The following is a 21,935-nucleotide window of genomic DNA, read 5'->3' as shown; positions in this document are numbered from 1 at the left end:
TTTTATAATATTAATTTTTAAATTCAATTTTAATCTAATAATTGCAAAAGAATAAACGTATGTTCTTTTTTTGAATATGTTTCTAAAGTTTTTTCTTTGTATTTCTGATTTTTTGCAAGCAGCTAAAAAAAAAAGTACATTTTCCACCATGTTGTATATCAAATGAGCGATACATTTATGCAATAATTGCCTCTTTTTTATTCAAAGAAGTTACATACAAATTAATAATAACTTTTCCTATTATTCTCGCATTAATAATAACTAACTTATCCTACTTTTCTTGCATTCGTTTATAATTTTTTATTTGTTTGTATATAAGTACATACATTTGATTTGGTAAAACAGAATCAATATACCTAACTAATCAGAATTCAATATTAATTAGATATTATAGATGTCCACATATTGCAACAAATTTTATACATATATAAAATTATTTATATATATATATATATAAATTGCAATAAAAAATTAGTTTTTTTCCTCATTCGATTCTTTCTGCAATAAATTATCAAAACTGAAGTGACATTTTTTTGTTATACCAGTTTATCATTTAAATATTTTGTAAATTGATGTGTTATTAATTGCATTTTAATGGCAATTTGATATCAAAATAGTTTGTTTAATCTATAAAAGTTTCGATGCAGAATCCATAGATAAATTTTCAATGATTTTTGCAAGAGGTTTCACTCTTAATTTACCAATTTTCTCATTCTGTTCTTTGGAATTGAGCGCTGTAACTTCAGCTGCTCCTTGATCTAATGTATTCTTGACGTTATCATCATCATCATCATCATCATCATCATCATCATCATCATCATCATCATTATCATCATCTATAGTAATTGTTTCAGGAACTGTGCTTTTTCTGTTAACGTTTATCTGTGTTAAAGAATTACGCACGTTATTAATTTTTGTCATTTCTTGAGAGTTTGGGATATACACATAATATGTATGAGAGTTTCTTAAGTGCTTCTTATACTTGGTTTCATCGGGGAAGGTACATGGACACAATAAACATTCTATCATAAAGGCTTTCTGAGATTTATTCACCTGTGGGACAGTCAATTCATTAGTTCGAATGGAAACGATAGAATCTGCATGAGCATATTTGAGATGTGCATGGAAGAACAGCAAGGATGGGTATTCTAAAGGACATAATGGGCATGAATAACCATGACCAGTAGCATAAGTGTTCACTGATTCAGATTTCTGATTTGTAATTTCATTGCTTTTCCAAGATTTTGGCATAATACGTTTGAATGTTGATAGAGGTCTAGTTGGTAAAAGATATGCAGGTACTGTTTTGGATTTATTAATTATTATAGATTCCTTAGCTAATGAGTTAGTTTTAAATTTATTGGTCGAACCAGATTTTAAAGGAATTTCATAACCTTTTCGGAGATTGTTGGTTGATCCAAGTAAAGAAATTGAAATGTTATTTTTGGATTCAGTATTGGATATAGTTTTAAATATCGATCCAGTGGATAAAAAAACTGAAGCATTGTTTCCAACTTCAGTATTTGATGCAACAATCCTAGAAGTTGTAACGGATGAAGAAACTGGAATATCTTTTGATTCCGTATTTAATGCAATAATATTACATGTTGAAATATTGTCTTTAGATTTATTAATACATGGATTTGAAGTCTTCTCCGTAATTGTATTTTTTTGATACATAGTTCTGAAGTTCTTAAACAGTTCAACAGTTTTATTGTTCATTCCATTTTTAACTATACTATTTTCAATGTTACTAGATTGTTGAATTGTCGATCTTTGAAGAAGTTCAGCTAATTTACTTTCAGATGATGATGATGATGATGATGATGATAATGATGATGATGATGATGATGATGATGATGATGATGATGATGATGATGACAATGACGATGTTGATGGTATTTGACCAATTTCAAATTGTTTTTGAATGCTATTGCTATTAGTAATGGGAAGAGCAAGTTTTAAAGTAGCTCGTTCAGCTATCATATCATCCATATGAACATAAACAATATGTGTTTGGACAGTGTTAGGAGTAGAGAACTTCATATCACAAAATAAGCATTTATATTCAGTTACATTACATGCATTGTTTTTAGATTTACTTAGATATATTATATTTGAAGATGATAGCTGATTACAATTCTTCCAATTATCCATATTATTGCTGATAATATTTGAATGGAAGTGTTTTTCGTGACATTCCAATAAAATACCTGTTTCCAGGACTTCGCCACAAATGTAACATATATGTCCATTATAAACATCCCGACAAGAATGAGTTAATTTCTTATGTTGATTAAGAAAATCAAATGTTTTGCATTGTCTATTACACTTGTCACATTTAAAATCGCCATCATTGGAATAAAATTCTTTGTGCATTATCATATGATTCATATTTCTACATTTCATCTGACAAATTTGACAAGTATACTCATTTGATTGTTCATTTTGTTTTTCTTGATTCGTAGAACAATTTCTAATCTGTTTCTGGACGTTAGATGAATCCCGACTTCTATTCTTGGTATCTTCAGATTCTTTTGCAATCTCACCTAAATTCACTTCATTCGAATGCACATGCATATTATGCGAATAAAAATGTGACTCATGATTGAATCCCTCATGACATACCTCGCAGATGTAATTATATGACTTGCGTTTATCTTCTGGACAATGTGTAAGTTTGTTATGATGATGAAACATGTACATTCCTTGAAAGTTTTGTTCACAAAGTGAGCATATAAATGTATGATTTTTATAATAGTACATTCGATGCTCAACATAGCGATCATGAGTTTCAAATACCAAATTACAAACATTACATACTGTGCTATGGGTAACTGATTCATTAGATTTCTCTTGATTATTAGGATTGCATGTGAGCGTATTGAGTACTTGTTGACCATGTAAATGTAATATATGAGACCGAAGATCGTGTTTTTTAAAAAAACCTTGGTTACAGAATACACAATGAAAATTGTAAGTTTTTGAAATATGTGGTACATGCGCTGCAGTGATATGTGACTGTAAAAAACGTTTAGAACTAAATCCAGTGCCACACAATGGACAAATATCGGAGGTAAAACTAAAATTGCGTACATGCATCTCCAAATTCTTGGGAGTTTGAAATTGCTTTCCACATATATCGCAGGGATAAGTTCCATTCTTTGTTGCAATGTTATTCAATTGTGTATTCGCGATATCTTGATTACTAATTGTAGAATTATTTTCCAAAAGCTTTTTAGAGTGTTGCGATTCGTTAATAGTTCCTATTTCCTCCTTAATTAAGTTATTATTAACAAGAATGTTTTGATTAGCTTTATTAATTTCTTGTTCTTTTTTATTATGAAGTGATATTTGATGTTCATTCGATTTTTTTACACTATCACTATTTAATGGATTACATAAATCATCCAGATTAATTTTTTCGTTACATGTTATGTCAACTATATTATCGGTCTTCTCGTGCTGTACTTCGGGAATATCTTTCGGGGATAAATTTGTTTCTTCCATGGAATCTTTCTGATCTTCTTCTATTTCTTTTTGTACTGTACAATGACTTTGATGTTCTTTCAAAGATATTCGTGACAAGAATGTCTCGTCACGAAGATACTTAGATTTTTTGGTCAAGTTGCATTCTAATTCAGTATCTATTAAATATTGGTCGTCCTGTCGTTGAATATATTTCAGACAATGAACATTTAAGTGTTGCTTCAACGCTTCATAATCAGATAATAGCATATAACAAATACAACATTGATTTTGTTTAGAAACGTGTTCGCGTAGATAATGCTGAAGTAATTTAAATTTCAACTTATAACGTGCACCACATATGCTTGACATATATGCTATATGAGATGACTTAATATGTATACGTTTGGCCAATTTTGAAGAAAAACTCTCCTTACAAACTTTACACAAAAAATAATTGTTATTGTGTTTCTCGACATCTGGTGTTTTTTCTTTTATATGTACAGTTGGAACAATTGTTAAACGTTCCAAAGAAACCTCTACGTCTTTTAGTTTTACTTTATTTCGTACATCACTTTCTTGAAATCCAGAAGTAAGACAAGTGTTTTTCTTGGCTTTAAAAGCAGAAATTTGATAAGAATTTCTTAGTTGTTTATCACATCTTGTTAAAAAAATTGTACACTCCTTGCATTTAAAATGAGTCATAATAATTTTCCAATCCACTTTAGAAGTTATCTTTTCTAAATCAATCCTATTTCTTTTATTTTTAATATTAAATTCTGTACCAAATCGAGATTTCTTAGATACACTTTTGTTCTCTCTCATTCCTAAATTTGAACTTGCTTCCCCGGAAGAGACTCCATTTAAAGATCGTAAACTATAAGGTATTCCACGATCATATGAAATAATATTACTTGTTCCATCTTCGGTTATTTTATTTTCGACAACCGTATCAGAAAGTTTTTCTAGAAAAGACTTCATCATTTCAACATCTGCATGTAGTTTTACAAATGGCTTTTTATGCATTTCATGTTTCATACTTTGTTTCTGAATAGAACGTATTGTTCGTTTTAGAAGAAGATTATCTGATTGTGTAGATAAAGGATCAATTTGTCCATTTTGTTCTTCTGGAAGTTTTTCTATTTGATTATCATGATAAAAAGCATACATAGGAAAATCATCTTTTGTAATGTTCAATTTACTTGGACTGAATTTAATATTACGTTTCTTTTTGCAAAGCTCAAGATATTCCGTTAATGTTGGTTGCCGTAATCTTTTATCTTTAATTGACGACACTTCATTATTGAATAATTTTTCGGGTTTTGATTTCTCAGTATTAATCACATCATCGGTACGAGATTTATTTACGTTTATAAGCTTAGTATTTATCTTTTCTGATTGAACAAGATTTGAATATAATGAGTTTTTATTTACATTAATTCTTAAAATATCATCTTCAGAAGATATATTTACTTTAAAGATCTTGGATTTGGAAATCTCACGTTTAACAGTGTCATTAAAACATATTAACTCATTATGTACATGAAATAAGTGAGATTGTAAAAGTAATTTTTTCTTAAAAGTACGATTGCAAAAATTACAATTGTATGAAGATAAGTATGTACTACGCATGCTATGTACGCAATGACACGTATCAGACTGTAATTTGTCGTTAGCTATGAAATATTTATTACAAACCCTGCACTTATTACTTTTATCAAGTTTGTAATATTGTTTATGGATTTTCCAATATGAAAGACAACTGAATTTTCTAAAACATATATCACATGTAAATCCCTTTTTTAATTTATTCTTACATTGTATTTTTTTTTTATAATCTAATATAATGCTTTTTTGTTTCCTTTTTCTCTTAACATTTTTAGTTACTGAACATAATGCATTAGTGTTTTTATTACTAAAGATTTCATTGGAATATTTCCGTTTCTTAAAACGTGGTAAAGTATTATCTATTTCTTTCTTTGTTTTTACATTTTTACGATCTGTATTAACAATATTAGTTACGTCATTTGAATATGCATTATGACCATTCGAATGTCTGTTTTCTGTGTTATTTATGCTTTTACATGACTTATTAGATAATGATTTGTCGCAATAATGATGATCATGATCAATTAAACTATAATAATTTTTAACTATAGGAGTATCATATTCAGTTGTATCAGTATGCGATGATGTATCAATAGGCTCTTGCTTAATCTTCGTCCCATTTTGGATTTCTATACCAAGCTGAAAAACATACAAATCAATTTTTAACTTCTTAAATCTGCTACAAAGAAGACAATGAAATATATTCAAAATCCCACAAATATAAAAAACTAATTTAAAAAAACTAAAATGAATTAACGTAAATATGCATTACAAACAGTGCCTTACTGAATGAATTTACTATTCTTTCTCTCTTAATTAATAAGTATAAACTCAGGGTTGGGAAGTAACTAGTTACTTGTAACTAAGTTACAGTTATTTTTTTTAGTGGAACTTAACTTAGTTCCTTTTTTATATCTATAACTGTAACTTAACTTACATTTCTTCCAATAACTAGTAATTAATTTAACAGTTATTTTTACAGTTACTTTACATTTTAAATTTATTTGTTCAATTTAATATTGGTTAAAATCTGTATACTGATTAGGCTACGGTCCACTTGATGTTACAAATGCTTCGAAGCATTTGTAGTGCTAAAAGTGTATTCCACTTAACACACGCTCGCATATATCATTTCATTATTTAATATTTGTAACAATAAGGATAAAATGATACTTGCAAGCGTTGCGTACCCTGTGTTTGGAACGCAGCCCAAACTGAGTATTTTATTATATCATCCGTTATTTGAGTTATCTTGCGTATATTCCCGTGAAATTAAAAGAATTTTTAAATAAAATTGTATTGTAAAGGTAACTTTTTTTTCTTTGATAACCCTAATCGTGGTGGTGGTGGTGGTAATCGCAGTCTAATGTCATCACCAGGTTTAGCAACTAGCTCATGCTCACTAAATTCTTGAGCTCAAGGAACATACGGTCCCAGGATCCGTATTTTTTACAGGAGAAAGCAAGGTGACAACATAGAATGTAATAGTTGTTCTCTCTCCTCTAGAGAGTCTCAGAGGGAGAGAATGACAAACTCGTCATGTGAATAGAGTTTCAATGCCTGTCTCCAATCAAGACCGTCGGCTTCATCAATTTTTTCCAATTTCTTCTATGCCTATGGAGCTTTGATGATCCAATCAGAGGAGAAGTAATTTGCCACTTTCTCTCTGCGAGGCTCTCTACTGTTCTCCCCGCATAAGCGGCAATCTTTTCGTTTAACGAGAGTCTATAGTGTGTTGACATATAAAAACAATTTATATTGGGTTAAGGAAAAAGTCTTTTTACATATAGCTGATAGAGACATATAGCTGAAGATCTGGTCGATATTTTTACGTGTGACGTATTGTATATCGTTGGAAAGATACTATTTCATATTATATTTGAAGTAGATTATCATAGATCATCATAGATGATTGAACGATATTGACATATTCGATCAAGTTTGAAAATGAATGAAAATCAGATTTCCGACATTCCACTTTTTTATTATAAAAATGGGAGCGCAAGCATGGCAGACAACGCATTGATCTATCATATATATTCCAGAGGTCCCGGGTCTTAGTAGGAAAACCAAGAAAATATTTATGTTTATATTTCATCTCGAAAAAGATCGGCAACTTCTTGAGAGTATCCTTGCTTACAGAAACATCTCTTGAAAAGTCCATTCGGAATCTGCATTAAAATGCATTAAAATTGTTCCATGTGCTCGTAGCAGTTGAATAATAACGTGCGCATCATAAGTATATGAGAGAGGCCTATATAAGAAAAACAAGAAGATTATAAAAAAGGAAAAAACGCTGCGCAAGAAAAAAGGGCTATGTCCAGTTTGGGTTCTGGCTGAACAGCATTGAGATCTAGTTAGGATTGTAGAGTATGAAAAAAAGATTAAAAAGTTTCATATGCACGACTTTGTAAAATGAGTTCCCTTGAATGCTACAAGCTGTTCGAAGTATTATGACCATGTATTGCGTACCATTGTAGAACTAGTTTTATTCAATTTCTCAAATCATTTAGTATCTGGAATATGTCCAATTTTGATGAAGACAACTAAAACCTTTTTTGGACCCCAAATGAATAATTATAAATGATATATTAATCGATGAAAAGGGAGAGAGAGACAAAGTATGAAACAAAAGATTTTAATTCATTTAATAAAGAGGCTGCATTGATTTGACAAAGGTTCAGTATTTTTAATTATAACATTTCTCGTTTGAGTAAGTTTTCTTTTATAATGGCATCAACAGACATGATATATATTTAAATAGTCGAGTGGGGCTCTTGTGGACTAGACTCTTGTTCCAAATCTAGCATTTCTCCAGCCAATAAATGTTTACGCGATTGGTTTTTTAAATATTATTATTAAATATTTTTTTAATATTTTCACATTGCGCATAGTGGATCTCATCGCGACGACCAGTAGCTGCTTCGAAATGACTCCGTACCAAAGGCTGGTTTATCTCGATTGGTCATTCGCCGCTTGTTCATCCCCTCCAGAGGCATCAATTCCAAAGGCATCGCTGTTATTACAAATCCGAATTTCTATGACATGACGGCATGAATCGCGACTTAGTCAGATTAATGAACTGTACCAAATATATTTTAAATATTACTTCAATGTTCTTTGATACAATTCTTTGATATCGCCGTTGATATAACGGGGAGGTGCATGCCTGAACGCAAAGAAATTGGATAAGATTAGTGATACGTGATCATAATAGCGAACTTTGAATAGTTCTAGCACTCAGGAAATCTCTCCTATAAAGTTGGGCTTATGGAATTTTTTATTCTCTTTTGATATCTTAAAATTTTGAGACATGTCTCAAAGTTCTTCATCCGGGATTCAAATTCCTCTAAAATTGGGCAAAGTCCTTTGTCGTGTTTATGGAGAGGATGCTCTAATTAGATAAACAGCAGTGAATTGGTTTCGCCGATTTCGACATGGAAATTTCGATGTCAAAAATATACATCATTCTTCATATGGTCGACATATTGTAGAAAATATCGATGAAATCTTCCAAAAAATTGAAGAAAATTGTCATGTGAGTAGCTATGACATAAGTAAGGAACTAAGCATTGATCATAAAACCGTTTTGGAGTTGCGTAAGGCTGGATACATAAAGAAGCTCGATGTTTGGATGCTACATGATTTAACGGTAAAAAATTTAATGGATCTAATTTCCATTTGCGAATTGCTGCTGAAACAAAACGAAATTTTCTGATAAAAAGATTGATAACGGGCGATGAAAAGTGGATAACATATTTCGTCCATGATCTTTTTCGAACATTATCATATTATGATGAAGTAAGGCACTACAAACAATCGCAAAGATTGACGCTAAAGATGATACTGTATATCTAGGGGAATTGGAAAGAAATTCATTATGAACTGCTGTCGCCAGGCAAAACGATTAATTCTGTTCTGTACTGTAAACAACTAATGCGATTGGAGCAATCCATTCAGGAAAAGCAAGAATTGATCAGTACAAAAGGTCTTTCATCATGACAACGGTTGGTTTATCACAAGTCTTTGATGATTCGACAAAAATTAAGAGAGCTTGGCTAGGAAATATTGATGTGTCTACCGTATAGTCCTGATAGTCCCCTGCATCGTTCGATTACTATTGGTCTTTGCAAAACTTCTTTAATAGAGTAAACTCAAAGAGGCCTGCGAAAATCATTCATCTCGATTTTTTATCGAAAAAATCACATAAATTCTATACCGATGAAATAATGACACTAAAAATGGCAAAATCATCGATCAAAAGCGATATATATATTTAATTTATGATTTGTAAACAATGTAAAAAATATGTTTCAATTATACTCTTGTAAAAAGCATAGTTAGCAATTATGCTAATTTGTAAAAAGACTTTTCCTAACAATATAAAAGTTTTACTTTATACTTTAAGCATATAAAACAAGCTTTGTCAAAATTTGAAGCGTCAAAATTTAGTACAATTGTATTCTAATACATTTGGGTACATTTTTAATTATATTAGCATCCTGATATTACAATAAATCTGGTCTGCAAACCAACTTGATTGCAAAAAAGACAGTAAATAAATAAAATAAACAAAAATTTTTTACTTTTAACTCAATCTGATATATTTTTGTCATTTAACAATTTATTTTTTAATTCTAACAACACTGTTCGAATTAGTTCGGATTAGAGATTACATGAAAAAACAATACTGTGTTTTTATAAGCTTAAAAACTTCAGTATAGGAAAAAAGATTGCACTAAAATTATGTGTTATGTGTATGTGCGATATTGATGTAGCACCATGTAGTAATCAGTTGAGATTTCATAAATCATATATATATTATATAAATCGGTAAATCAATTATTTTCTTGGAGTTTGACTGTCATGCCAGTATCCTCAGGGATCCTAAACCAAAGAGTGAATTCCAACGGGATCACTATTTTACAGACTTTCACACATTGGAGCAGCGGTCCATTTGACACTGCGAGAGTTACAAAGCATGTATAATATTAATATGATTAGTCCACTTGAGGATTATTATTATTTAAAATATTTCCAATAAATTTCTATTCTCATATACGACAATATATTTTTGCTCCTACTCTTTAGGAAGAGGATTGAAGCGTTCATGTAGCACTCATGGACCACGTAGCACTCACGAATATTAATGGATCAAACATAGCATTTGGAGCGTAACGTTCAGAGCATTTTGAAATAATTGGATCCCAGCTTGATATATCAATACTGCACGCATATATACGTATAAATTTTCTAGGACATCAATCTTCTGTAGCATCTGAACTTAAACTATATTGGCACATGTATAGTTACATCAAAATTATGTTGATCTACGAATACATACGAAAACGACTTACATTTTACGACTCAATTACGGCCACCTTTGTGTTCAGATCCTAATTCTAAAAACTCAATATTGTTCATGTCCGTGTCCGTAATCCGTAGTCCAAGTCATTTCCATTTTACATAAATACATTACATTACATAAATACATAGAATTTGTATGATTTTACATAAATACATTAAAAAGTTTGTATGAATTAAATCGTAGCAAATGACATCTTTAAATGCTACATTGGATTAAGAGCAGGTAAAATAGACTTAAATTTTATAATTTTTTCGTTTTCACTAAATATAAAGTCGACCGATTTGAATTTTATTATTGTTTATACCTTAATTCTAGAAAAGGATTTTTAAATCTGAAAAAAACAAAAAATAAAAAAAATTACGTTGGTTGACAAAACAGACTTTAGGATCTCCTAAAGCCTTGTATCCATGATGCTGGAAATCAATCCGAGATTTCAGAGAAAAAACAAATCACATTTGAACAATTCGGTAATTAATGCCATAGGCATATAAGATAAACTCAGGCCGGTATTCATAGAATGTTTACCCATGCAGCGGAGTAGCGTAACGCGGAACAAAAGTAGAACCAATCACAAGTGTTTTATACTGTATTTACAACTACAATTGGTGCGTTACACTATTCCGCTACGTGGATAGACATCTAGTTCTTATTTTAAGACTGTCTTATAGCGTTTTCTCTTGGGATACACTGAGTGTAACCTTGCACAAATGTATACACTACTTCATGCTATGTGTTTAATTCTGCTGCCGGTTGACTTTCATTTTCAAATTTTTAATGTCACTGGCTCCACACTGTCTTTGAGACAGCTTCGTGTAACAAAACCCACTTTGTGTATAAAATTTGCATTACATTATAATCATGGAAACACATTACATTGAATGAGTTCGCTTATCATCAGCCAAGGAAACGCACTACACTGAGTGTTGCACTGGTGGGCGATAGTGCAGCCAAGAGAAAAACTATTAACTATTAAGTAATGTCTTAAGATGCTAATATGGCCCTCTGATTGGCTTAAGACTGTAAGTGAGAGACTAGAATAAATATTTTCTACTTTAATTTCATCAAAATCTGTAAGGAAGGTAGAATTCTTGAGTATTACCATTACTTTCATATCTTACTTTATTTTTTTTCAGTAATATAAAGGTCAAGTTGCGCGTGCAGAGAAGGATAAGTTGCTCCGATTTCGTCTCTCGCACCGTTCTGCCAAATCCAACTATATAATACTGAGTCTATCTTATATGTCTGTGATCAATGCAATTGGTCCAATTCTTTTTGCATCTGAAATCTCCAATTAATTTTTAGCAGAGAGAGACCTGAGATTGAATACACATCTCCTGGCTTTTTTCATGTACCAAACTTCGTAATGTCACATTTTTTTGTAGTTCTATTCCATACTATTACGCGCGTTAGACAAAGACGAATGTAACGTGGTGTACATAGCGCGGCTATTTTCTATGCTGAAAATCCAAGGTTCAAATTCATCCAAAATAATTAATTTGATTTGATCGTCACCTATCGGAAGGTAATGGCAAACCAGTGAGGGTATATTTATTACCGTCGGTTCGTGTTAAAATCATGTTAAAAACTATAGGTCCCATATATAAGTAAATATATGCATCGATTCCCAAGATTGGAGTTGGAAATTAGGCTAATAATATAATATTTCGGAAAAATTATTGTTTCGAAACCTCATCTTCAGAGAGGTCAAAGCTCGATTTAAACTCATTACGTCTAATAAATAACTTATACAAAGTTAATCCCCCATTTTTAGAATTAATGATAATATTTTGAAAATTGTGCTAGATTTATGCTGCATTGCAAAATATTAATATCGTAATGTGAAAAAAATACGTTAAAAAAAATAGAAAAAAAATTTTTTTGGTGTTCTCATCTTTGCCTTTTTTCTAATCTTCTAAATTGTGCTAGGTTGTGCTAATATTACATTAAAGTATTGGGAGTACAAGTTAGTTCGGTTCGTTTCCCTAAAGATTGTTCCAGCTGTTGTGAATGGTTGACAGCTGATTTTGGCGGTTTCAAAGAGGTTAAACATCTGCTAATAATATTCAGTTTATATCGCTTTGAGTTTCATACAAAAATCTTGATTTTTACTGTGTTTGAAATGTCGAATTTTGTGTTAAGCAAGTAGCATTTGCGGGAGATTTTGATTTTCTGCTTTAATTGGAAGAAAAGTGCGGCTGAAGCTCATCGAATGCTTGTCGAAGTTTATGGTGAAACTGCTCCAACTGATAAATCATGTAGGGAATGGTTTCGACGTTTCAAGGATGGAGATTTCAGCGTTGAAGACAAGCCTCGCTCTGGACAGCCAAAAAAATTCGAAGACAAAGAATTAGAGGCATTACTCGAAGAAGATCAGAGTCAAACGCAAGAGGAGCTTGCAGAATCATTGGGGGTAATTCAACAAGCCGTTTCTATACGATTGAGAGGGGAATGATTCAAAAACAAGGAAATTGGATGTTTTATGAACTGAAACCGAGAGACGTTGAAAGGCGATTTTTCATTTGCGAACAGCTGATTCAAAGATAACAGAGAAAAGGTTTTTGTATCGGATTGTGACTGGAGATGAGAAGTGGATATTCTACGACAACCCCAAGAAGAAAAAATACTACGCTAAGCTCGGTCAATCGTTGCCATCAACCTTAACATCAACACTACGGTCGAACATTCATGAAGATCATGCTCTGTATCTGGTGGGACCAAAAGGGTTTTGTTTACTATGAGCTGCTGAAACCTGGCGATTCCATTATGGGCGATCGGTATTGGCTACAATTGATTCGTGCATTGCGAGAAAAACAGCTGTAATACGAGCAGAAACATGATAAAGTTATTCTTCTTTATGACAACACTCGGTCTCATGTCGCTAAAGTCGTAAAAAAATATTTGTAAACGCTCAAATGGGATGTTTTACCGCACCCGTCGTATTCTCCGGACATTGCTCTTTCTGATTACTTGTTCCGAAGGATGCAGCACGATTTGACAAGTCACCGGTTTACTTCTTTCGCAGAAATCGAAAATTGGCTCCAAAATTGGATCGTCTCCAAAGACGAGTCATTTTTTCGAAATGGAATTTGAAAATTGCCTGAGAGATGGAAAAAGTAGTAGGCAGCGATGAAAATAATTGGACTTTAATTGATCTGTTCATTCATTTTGTTTTGAAATAAATGCATTTTTGAATACAAAAAAACGGATCGAACTAATTTGTACTCCCAATATTACCTTTAAATAATGACAACATCAGAAGTTACGACAAAAAGTAATTTTTGACATATCTGAATATAATTAGTATTTACACTCGAGCATTCAAATGGCATAAAACTGCATATCTCAATTGTGCTATCTAGCATAAGTCAACATAATTTCAGATTCCTCGGTACAACAATATTAAGGACACTTGCTTGCGGTCTTTCGCGCTCAGCTTTTTTGTCCATAAATCAGGTTTGTAATGCTTTCATAATTGATAATACTGAATATTTAGTTGTGCTAACACAAGTTAGATATGCAGTATTGTCGACATCGAAGCACTACAAATCCGATTTATTGACAAAAAAAGAGCCTTGTCCAGCTGCCCCTTCCCCACCAAGCTGAAATAAAAATACGCATAGCTCAGAATTAGAAGCTAGATTTGAGATTTCAAACCCCGCAAAAAAATTTTTGAGCTTACCCTGGTTAGGATGAATCTTAATTTAAAGATGGGGGACTTGAGTGGATACCCCTTCTATCTCTCAAAATCAACAATAGGAAATCGCTCGTAGGTTCAGAATTAGAAGCTCTTTACAAGCTTTTAAATCAGTGATTTTTCATTTTTGAACTTCATCCCTTGTCCCTTAAAACTTCGAAACTCAAAAAATAAGTCACCGAAAATAGCTCTACATCTAAAATTTCATTAATGAATATGGTTCTGGCATGAATCTAATACAAAAATATATAATCCTTAATTTTAGAGTTGCAACTCCTAAGTAGGAAAATCATCTCCTACCCTTTCACGCAAGAAAAAACTGTATTACAGAATGGGGAAAAAAATCATTTTATGATAGAAAATTATGCGCTGATTTAGGAGCTCTCGAAATACGTATAAACCAATTTTTTAGCAACCACTTGACTGAAAAAACCTCCTCCTACTCTTTTCACGCTAAAAAGAACCATGTTACGAAATCAGAAAATAAGTCATTTTATGGAAATTGTAAAAAGTTTTCCTTATTAAAAAAAAAGATACAGATGAATCGTAATACAAGGTTAGGATCATATATTATAAACACTACAGGTAATATGAGCATTTTATATTTCTGAGGTTGATATAATATCAACTATTGTAAAAAGATGCATCTCTCTTCGCAACATTCCAATATGTTGCGAAATTGCTAAATTTATGTACTTCGGATATTTATATTACATAAATAGGTACATTATTTTTTATTTCTTACATTTTTTCCTCTAACTTCATTAAGATCTCCAATCTACATTGAGATAAAATATTTTGTTCCGCATGTTAATATTTGTAAAGTAAAAATATTTTGTAAATTTGGAAAGTATTGAGTTATTCTAATTTCATAAAGTCCCGAGACCATTATTGATTTATTAGACACGAGTTTTTCGAGTAGGTATACATGGTTATGTATGAGCATTATGAGCATTTTCATTATCGTTCAAAGAGTCTGGTGAGGGATCAACCAATATGGCAATCAATATACATTTCTTTAGAAATATATTGCGACAGTACAGTAATAAAACAGGTAATGCAAGCAGTAATACTAGCAATATGCTAGCAATACGTAGTAATACATAGCAATACATTAACCATATTTGGCAATATTGTGTGCAATAGGTGGCAGTACATAAGATAACAATATTAACAATATAAGTTAGCAATAAAATGTGTTGTATTGTCATAATTAGCAATCACTGTTAGAGAGAGTATATTTTTTAGCAGTTAACCTCGTTAACTCTTAGAGTTTGATAATAACTATTAAATGTATGGTGAAAAATAATACCAATATTTGGTTAATATAACCAAAAATGTTACTTTTACATATATTTAAGTATTATCATTTTGTAATATTTACTAAATATTTATAAATGTAGTATTACTTTAGGATTATATTAAATAAACATCTGATTGCTATTTATTCCAATAAAATGTTTCTTGCACGCACGCACATTTAAATCTTTCATTTCTATACTATTTCTTACAAAAAATTTCTAATGCTCATATTACTAAGGATACTTTTATTAGTCTACCTAAGAATAATATGAGCAGTGGACGGGTAATAAGAGCACTCACCATCATTTCAACATTTGCATTAAAATAATCTAATTTCAATACTAAAATACATAAAACAAATCTATCAAATGGTATGCAGAAGATTTTTTTATTCTTCAATATGCCAGATATATCAAAATATTTCCTTAAGATACTATAATATCCTATCCTATCTTAAAGTATAATATATAAAGATTTGAATTTTGTTTTAATAAGCAAAACTTTAATTTCCCGTCTTAAAAATGATTTTACTTATTTTACAATCTTGTAACATAGTTCTCCCTAGTAAAAAAAGGGCAGGCAGTAGTTTTTCTATTAAAGGGTTGTAGCTCAAAAATTGGTTTGTGCGTATTTCGCGAACTCCTAAATCGGCAGATAATTTCCATATCATAATTTCCATATTTATCATAAAATTTATTTCCCAATTCTGTATAGCTTTCTGAAAAGACGGGGAAGATTTATTTTTCCGTTCGGTAATACAGTTCTCTCTTGCGTGAAAAGGGTAGGGAATGATTTTCTTGCTAAGGGTTGTTAAAAATTAAGGATATATTTTTGTATCAGATTTATAACAGAACCATATTCATTATTGGAAATACAAATAAGTTTCCGCCGTTTTTTAATAATTAAAAATTAAGCATTTATTGTGAAAGATTACGGTACATAATTTTTATTCAAAGTAATGGCCATCGCTAGCTACTTTTTCTCATCTTTCTGGTAGCATGAATACCGCGTCGGAAGAACGCTTCATCTTTTGAGACTATCCAATCATCGATACAATTTTTGGTATCTTCATATGATGTGAAGTGCTGCTCAGACAGGCCATGCATCATCGATCAGAACAAGTGGTAGTCGGAAGGAGCAATGTTTGAAGAATACGGGTGGGATAGAACTTCCCATTTGAGTGTTCCTAAGTAGGTTTTGACCGGCGCCGCAACATGTAGTCAAGCATTATCATGCAGGAGAATAATTTGGTCATGCCTGGAGTAATAGTGGGCGCGTTTTTCCTTGAGTGCTCGGCTCAATCTTATCAATTGTGTTCGGTAGAGAGCCTCAGTGGTCTCGTTTGGTTTAAGCAACTCATAATACACGACACCAAGCTGATCCCACCAAATACCCAACATGAGTTTTTTTCCATGAATATTCGGCCGTCGATGTTGAAGCATAGCCAGGTGATCTCCATGATTTCCTCTTCTTTGGGTTATCGTAGTGGGTTTTTCATCACCAGTGGTTATACGATGCAAAAATCATTTCATTTATGCCTGGCAAACAGCATTTCACATGTGAAAAATCGGCGTTCAACGTTTCTCGGCTTCAGTTCATATGGAACCCAATTCCCTTGCTTTTGAATCATTCCCAATGATTTCAAACGATATGAAATCGTTTGTTGAGTCATTCCTAATGTAAGTGCAAGTTCTTTTTGCGTTTGGCACGAATCTTCATCCAATAATGCTTCAATTCCGCGTCTTTATACACTTTCGGCCTTCCGCTACGTTCTTTGTCTTCGACGTCAAATTCACCGTTCTTAAACTTTTGAAACCACTCACGACAACTTCTCTCACTTAAGGCAGTATCACTATATGCTTTTACAAGCAATCTATGAGCCTCAGCTGCAGATTTCTTCAAATTAAAGAAGTAAATCAAAAGTTCCCGCAAATGACGCTTTTTCGGTTTAAAACTCGACATTTTCGTACAAAAAAAATATGATGCTGATACAAAATCGCTAATATTTCAAGGTTATGGTGTTGTTGGATGTCCACTCTTACGATATATCGTTTTACAAACGACAAAATCAAACAATTTTAACTATAGTTTATTAGTGGCGCCGTCTTTTACAAACGGTGGAAACTTATTTGTACTCCCAATAATAAAATTTTAGATGTGCTATTTTTAGTGATTTACTTCTTAAGTTTAGATTAGTTTAAACTAGTTTTAGGAGTGTTTTGAGAATAAGAGATAGAGCTAAAAAAATGGAAAAGAATACTCATTTAAGAGCTCACAAAGATCTTCTAATTCTGAGCCTATGAGCGATTTTCTATCGTTAATTTTAAGAGATGGGAGGCTGAGTGAACGTCTTAGCCTGCCTTTAAATGAAGATTCTTATTAACCGAGAGGAGCTCAAAATTTTTTACAGGGTTCAAAAGCTAAATAGCTTCTAATTCTGAGCCATGCATTTTTTATTTCGGCGTGTAGGGGGGGGGTCAGTTGAACAAGGGTAAAAAAAAGACCGAGCACGAAGATCCGCGAGTAAGAGTCAAAGTACCCTTAATATTGTTGTGCCGAAGAATTTGAAGGTTGTGTTGATTTGTGCTAGACTAGCACAACTCAGATATTGGGATACAAATTAGTTCGGTCCGTTTTCCTAAAGATGTTGTTCCTCCAGTTGTTGTGAATGGTTGATAGTGACAGCTGATTTTGGCGGTTTCAGAGAGGTTAAACATCTGCTAATAATATTCAGTTTATCGCTTTGAGTTTCATACAAAAATCTTGATTTTTACTGTGTTTGAAATGTCGAATTTTGTGTTAAGCAAGCAGCATTTGCGGGAGATTTTGATTTTCTGCTTTAATTGGAAGAAAAGTGCGGCTGAAGCTCATCGAATGCTTGTCGAAGTTTATGGTGAAACTGCTCCAACTGATAAATCATGTAAGGAATGGTTTCCACGTTTCAAGGATGGAGATTTCAGCGTTGAAGACAAGCCTCGCTCTGGACAGCCAAAAAAATTTGAAGACAAAGAATTAGAGGCATTACTCGAAGAAGATCAGAGTCAAATGCAAGAGGAGCTTGCAGAATCATTGGGGGTAATTCAACAAGCCGTTTCTATACGATTGAGAGGGGAATGATTCAAAAACAAGGAAATTGGATGCCTTATGAACTGAAACCGAGAGACGTTGAAAGGCGATTTTTCATTTGCGAACAGCTGATTCAAAGATAACAGAGAAAAGGTTTTTTGTATCGGATTGTGACTGGAGATGAGAAGTGGATATTCTACGACAACTCCAAGAAGAAAAAATACTACGCTAAGCTCGGTCAATCGTTGCCATCAACCTTAACATCAACACTATGGTCGAACATTCATGAAGATCATGCTCTGTATCTGGTGGGACCAAAAAGGTCTTGTTTACTATGAGCTGCTGAAACCTGAACTTGACGATTCCATTACGGGCGATCGGCTACAATTGATTCGTTTGAGCCGTGCATTGCGAAAAAAAGCCAGAATATGAGCAAAGACATGATAAAGTTATTCTTCTTCATGACAACGCTCGGCCTCATATCGCTAAAGTCGTAAAAAAATATTTGGAAACACTCATATGGGATGTTTTACTGCACCCGCCGTATTCTCCGGACATTGCTCTTTCTGATTACTGGTTGTTCCGAAGGATGCAGCTCGATTTGTCAAGTCACCGGTTCACTTCTTTCGCAGAAATCGAAAATTGGTTCCAAAATTGGATCGTCTCCAAAGACGAGTCATTTTTTCGAGATGGGATTCGAAAATTGCCTGAGAGATGGGAAAAAATAATAGGCAACGATGGACAATACTTTATTTGATCTGTTCATTCATTTTGTTTTGAAATAAATGCATTGCAAATAAATGCAAATTTTTTTGAACACAAAAAAACGGACCGAACTAATTTGTACTTCCAATATGTAGTATTGTCGACACCGAAGTACTACAAACCGATTGGTAGATAAAAAACCAAGTGCAAAGAGCCGCAAGCAAGAGTAAAGTACCCTTAATATCGTTGTATGAAAGAAGGTTGTGCTAACTTATGTTAGGGTGCAAATTTCATTTGTTTTTTTACGACAAAAACGTATAGAACAGAGAGATCCTCGGATCTCTCTAACCCACAGCCAATCAACAAGCTTGAAAAATTTGTTGTGCGACAAAAACGCATAAATGAAATATCACCCTTAGGCTAGCACATCTGAGATATGCAGTTTTATGTCATTTGAATAACGGATTCGAATGTAAACATTAGTTATGTTCAGATTTATCAAAATTTATTATTATTTTTGTCTCAGCTTCTGTTATCATTATTTGAAGATAATACTTTAGCACAATCATATCATAATTTTAAAAAAATAGAAAAAAATGTTAAGTGAAGAGCAGACAAAAAAATTTTTATTATTTATTTTTATTATTTATTATATTACGATATTCGTACATCAACATAAACCAAGCCCAATTCAACACAATTATCAAAATACATTAATTCTCAAAGTGAGGAGCTAACTTCGTATAGGCTAATGAGCCCATGAATGATAACTCCGTAAATACTATAGAGTAAGTCTTAAGCCTTAAGAAATTGATCACAGTCGAATATGAGAAGAATAATTGACTATGATTGGTCAATTCCTTAAGTTTTAAGGTTTATTACTTTATTGTGTCTGTGGAGTATAGCTTCTTCGTCTTCTTTTAAAATGCTTCTTCTAAAATCTCGACTCAAATGCCAATTATACCAGTATCAAATGTAGCAAATGATGAATATTGAATAGAGATAGGGGGCATTACTGTGACCTCGAGCGCATGCTTTGCTCCGCGCACTATTTCCAAGGCTGCAACAGATCTTTGCATAATACATAAAACATAGGCATAAGAGAATTGACCAATCATAAATCTTCATTTTATACTGATTCTCTTGCGGTTCCTGCATACAGGACGCGGCAACGCGCGCTGGAAGGTGGTGTGGTAATCACCAATTAAAAATTATTCTTTCGCTTTTATAAAGAAAAGCGATAATTGGCTATTGCATGAACTTCCATCGCGCGGCAAGTATTGCCGCGTTCTATGTGCAGCGCAGAAGCCATTATGTCTTATGAATTATGCAAAAATCTGTGGTGTGGCCTTAAATTGGAAGAGATGCCACGGTATAGTAGTCGAATTAGATCAGATTTGATTGAAGGAAAGCAACAGTAAAAGATTTGTTCACATTCTTAAACATGTTTCTACTCACTCCAGTAAGTGTGTTGGAATGAGTAAGGGCCATTACACACAAAATTACATAAGCTGTATAACCACAGCGACAAGGTCATGAATCAATAAGAATCCAACATAAAGATGTCATGTTGATTTACATAAGATGTTCATTGGTCTATGAGTTTTATGTTATGATTATGCAGCTTATAATTTTGTGTGTGATGGCCCTAAGAGCTATAGTACGAGCATGTTGGAGAGAATGACACAATAGTATTGGTAGCATGCTGCTCGAATGCTAAAATAGTCTTAAACAGAGATACTATTAAAGATCATTAATCCGACAAACTTTTGTTCTTTTAAAAAGGACTCTGAGAGCCTGAAGATTGATATAAATTTTTTTATATTTTATTAATTATATAAGTATTTCGATAATATCATTAAATTCATGATTTTTTATTTTATAGATGCTTCATAAATAAGTATGCATATATGTAATGTTATAATATTTTATCTATTGCCGTAAAATTACAATTTTTTCCTCTTCAGTTTTCATCTTTATTGATAATCAAACTCCGACGATAACATTAAAATCACAGATTTTAATAAAAATCGAGTATTATTGAGTTTGAAATAAATATATATGCTATGAAATTAATAAATCATTAAATTAGTATATTATTAGTTTTTTGCTTTTAATCATTTAAATTTAACAGGAAATTCGTATAAGAATGTCTTTAATAGTATCTTGAAATAAGAACGGACTGTGAATATGGGTTATTCAAAATATACAATTGCACGATGTAATGGTATAATAGAAATCTAACATGTAACATTATCGTATGTTTCCTACTATACCGACTATTAAATCTTATTGTAGATAAATGTCAATAACGAGCAATGAGATAGTGATCATCAAATAATTAAATAGAAAAACAAATTTGATTTAATAGATCTAATATATATTAATTATTACACAGATAATTATGTAATGCATTTAATCCGTATTTAATGCATTGTATTTTTTGAGTGTACCATTACACATATCAGATCATGTTGTTTACACAAAATATTGATTAAAAATGACCCTGATCTAAAATTTAGTTTAACATTTCAAAAATTATCAATTATACATTGGCACATTGATTATTAATACTTATTATTTTGAAAATAAGATTACAACATAAGTCAATGTAAATTCTCAACTACATATCTATATAAATTCTCTCTCTCTCTCCCTCCCCCCTCTCTCTGTGCGTGCGTGTGTGTGCGCGCGCGCGCGCGCGCGCATGCACACACACAGAGA

General features: G+C 32.2%; 1 protein-coding gene across 1 annotated transcript in view; it reads right to left on the bottom strand.

Moving 5' to 3' along the window:
* Nucleotides 1–627: 627 nt before the first annotated feature.
* The window catches only part of LOC105623879, a 22,755-nt gene continuing 1,447 nt past the window's right edge, over nucleotides 628–21,935 (bottom strand). Inside the window, exon 2 of the mRNA XM_012205252.1 lies at nucleotides 628–5,715. Within this exon, the coding sequence (XP_012060642.1) occupies nucleotides 628–5,715 (5,088 nt within the window). The remainder of the gene's footprint in view (nucleotides 5,716–21,935) is intronic.

Source organism: Atta cephalotes, assembly GCF_000143395.1.
Source record: "Atta cephalotes unplaced genomic scaffold scaffold00067, whole genome shotgun sequence".
Taxonomy (NCBI): domain Eukaryota; kingdom Metazoa; phylum Arthropoda; class Insecta; order Hymenoptera; family Formicidae; genus Atta; species Atta cephalotes.
The sequence above is the reverse complement of the archived record's forward strand: the minus strand, read 5'-3'. Positions and strand labels throughout refer to the sequence as shown.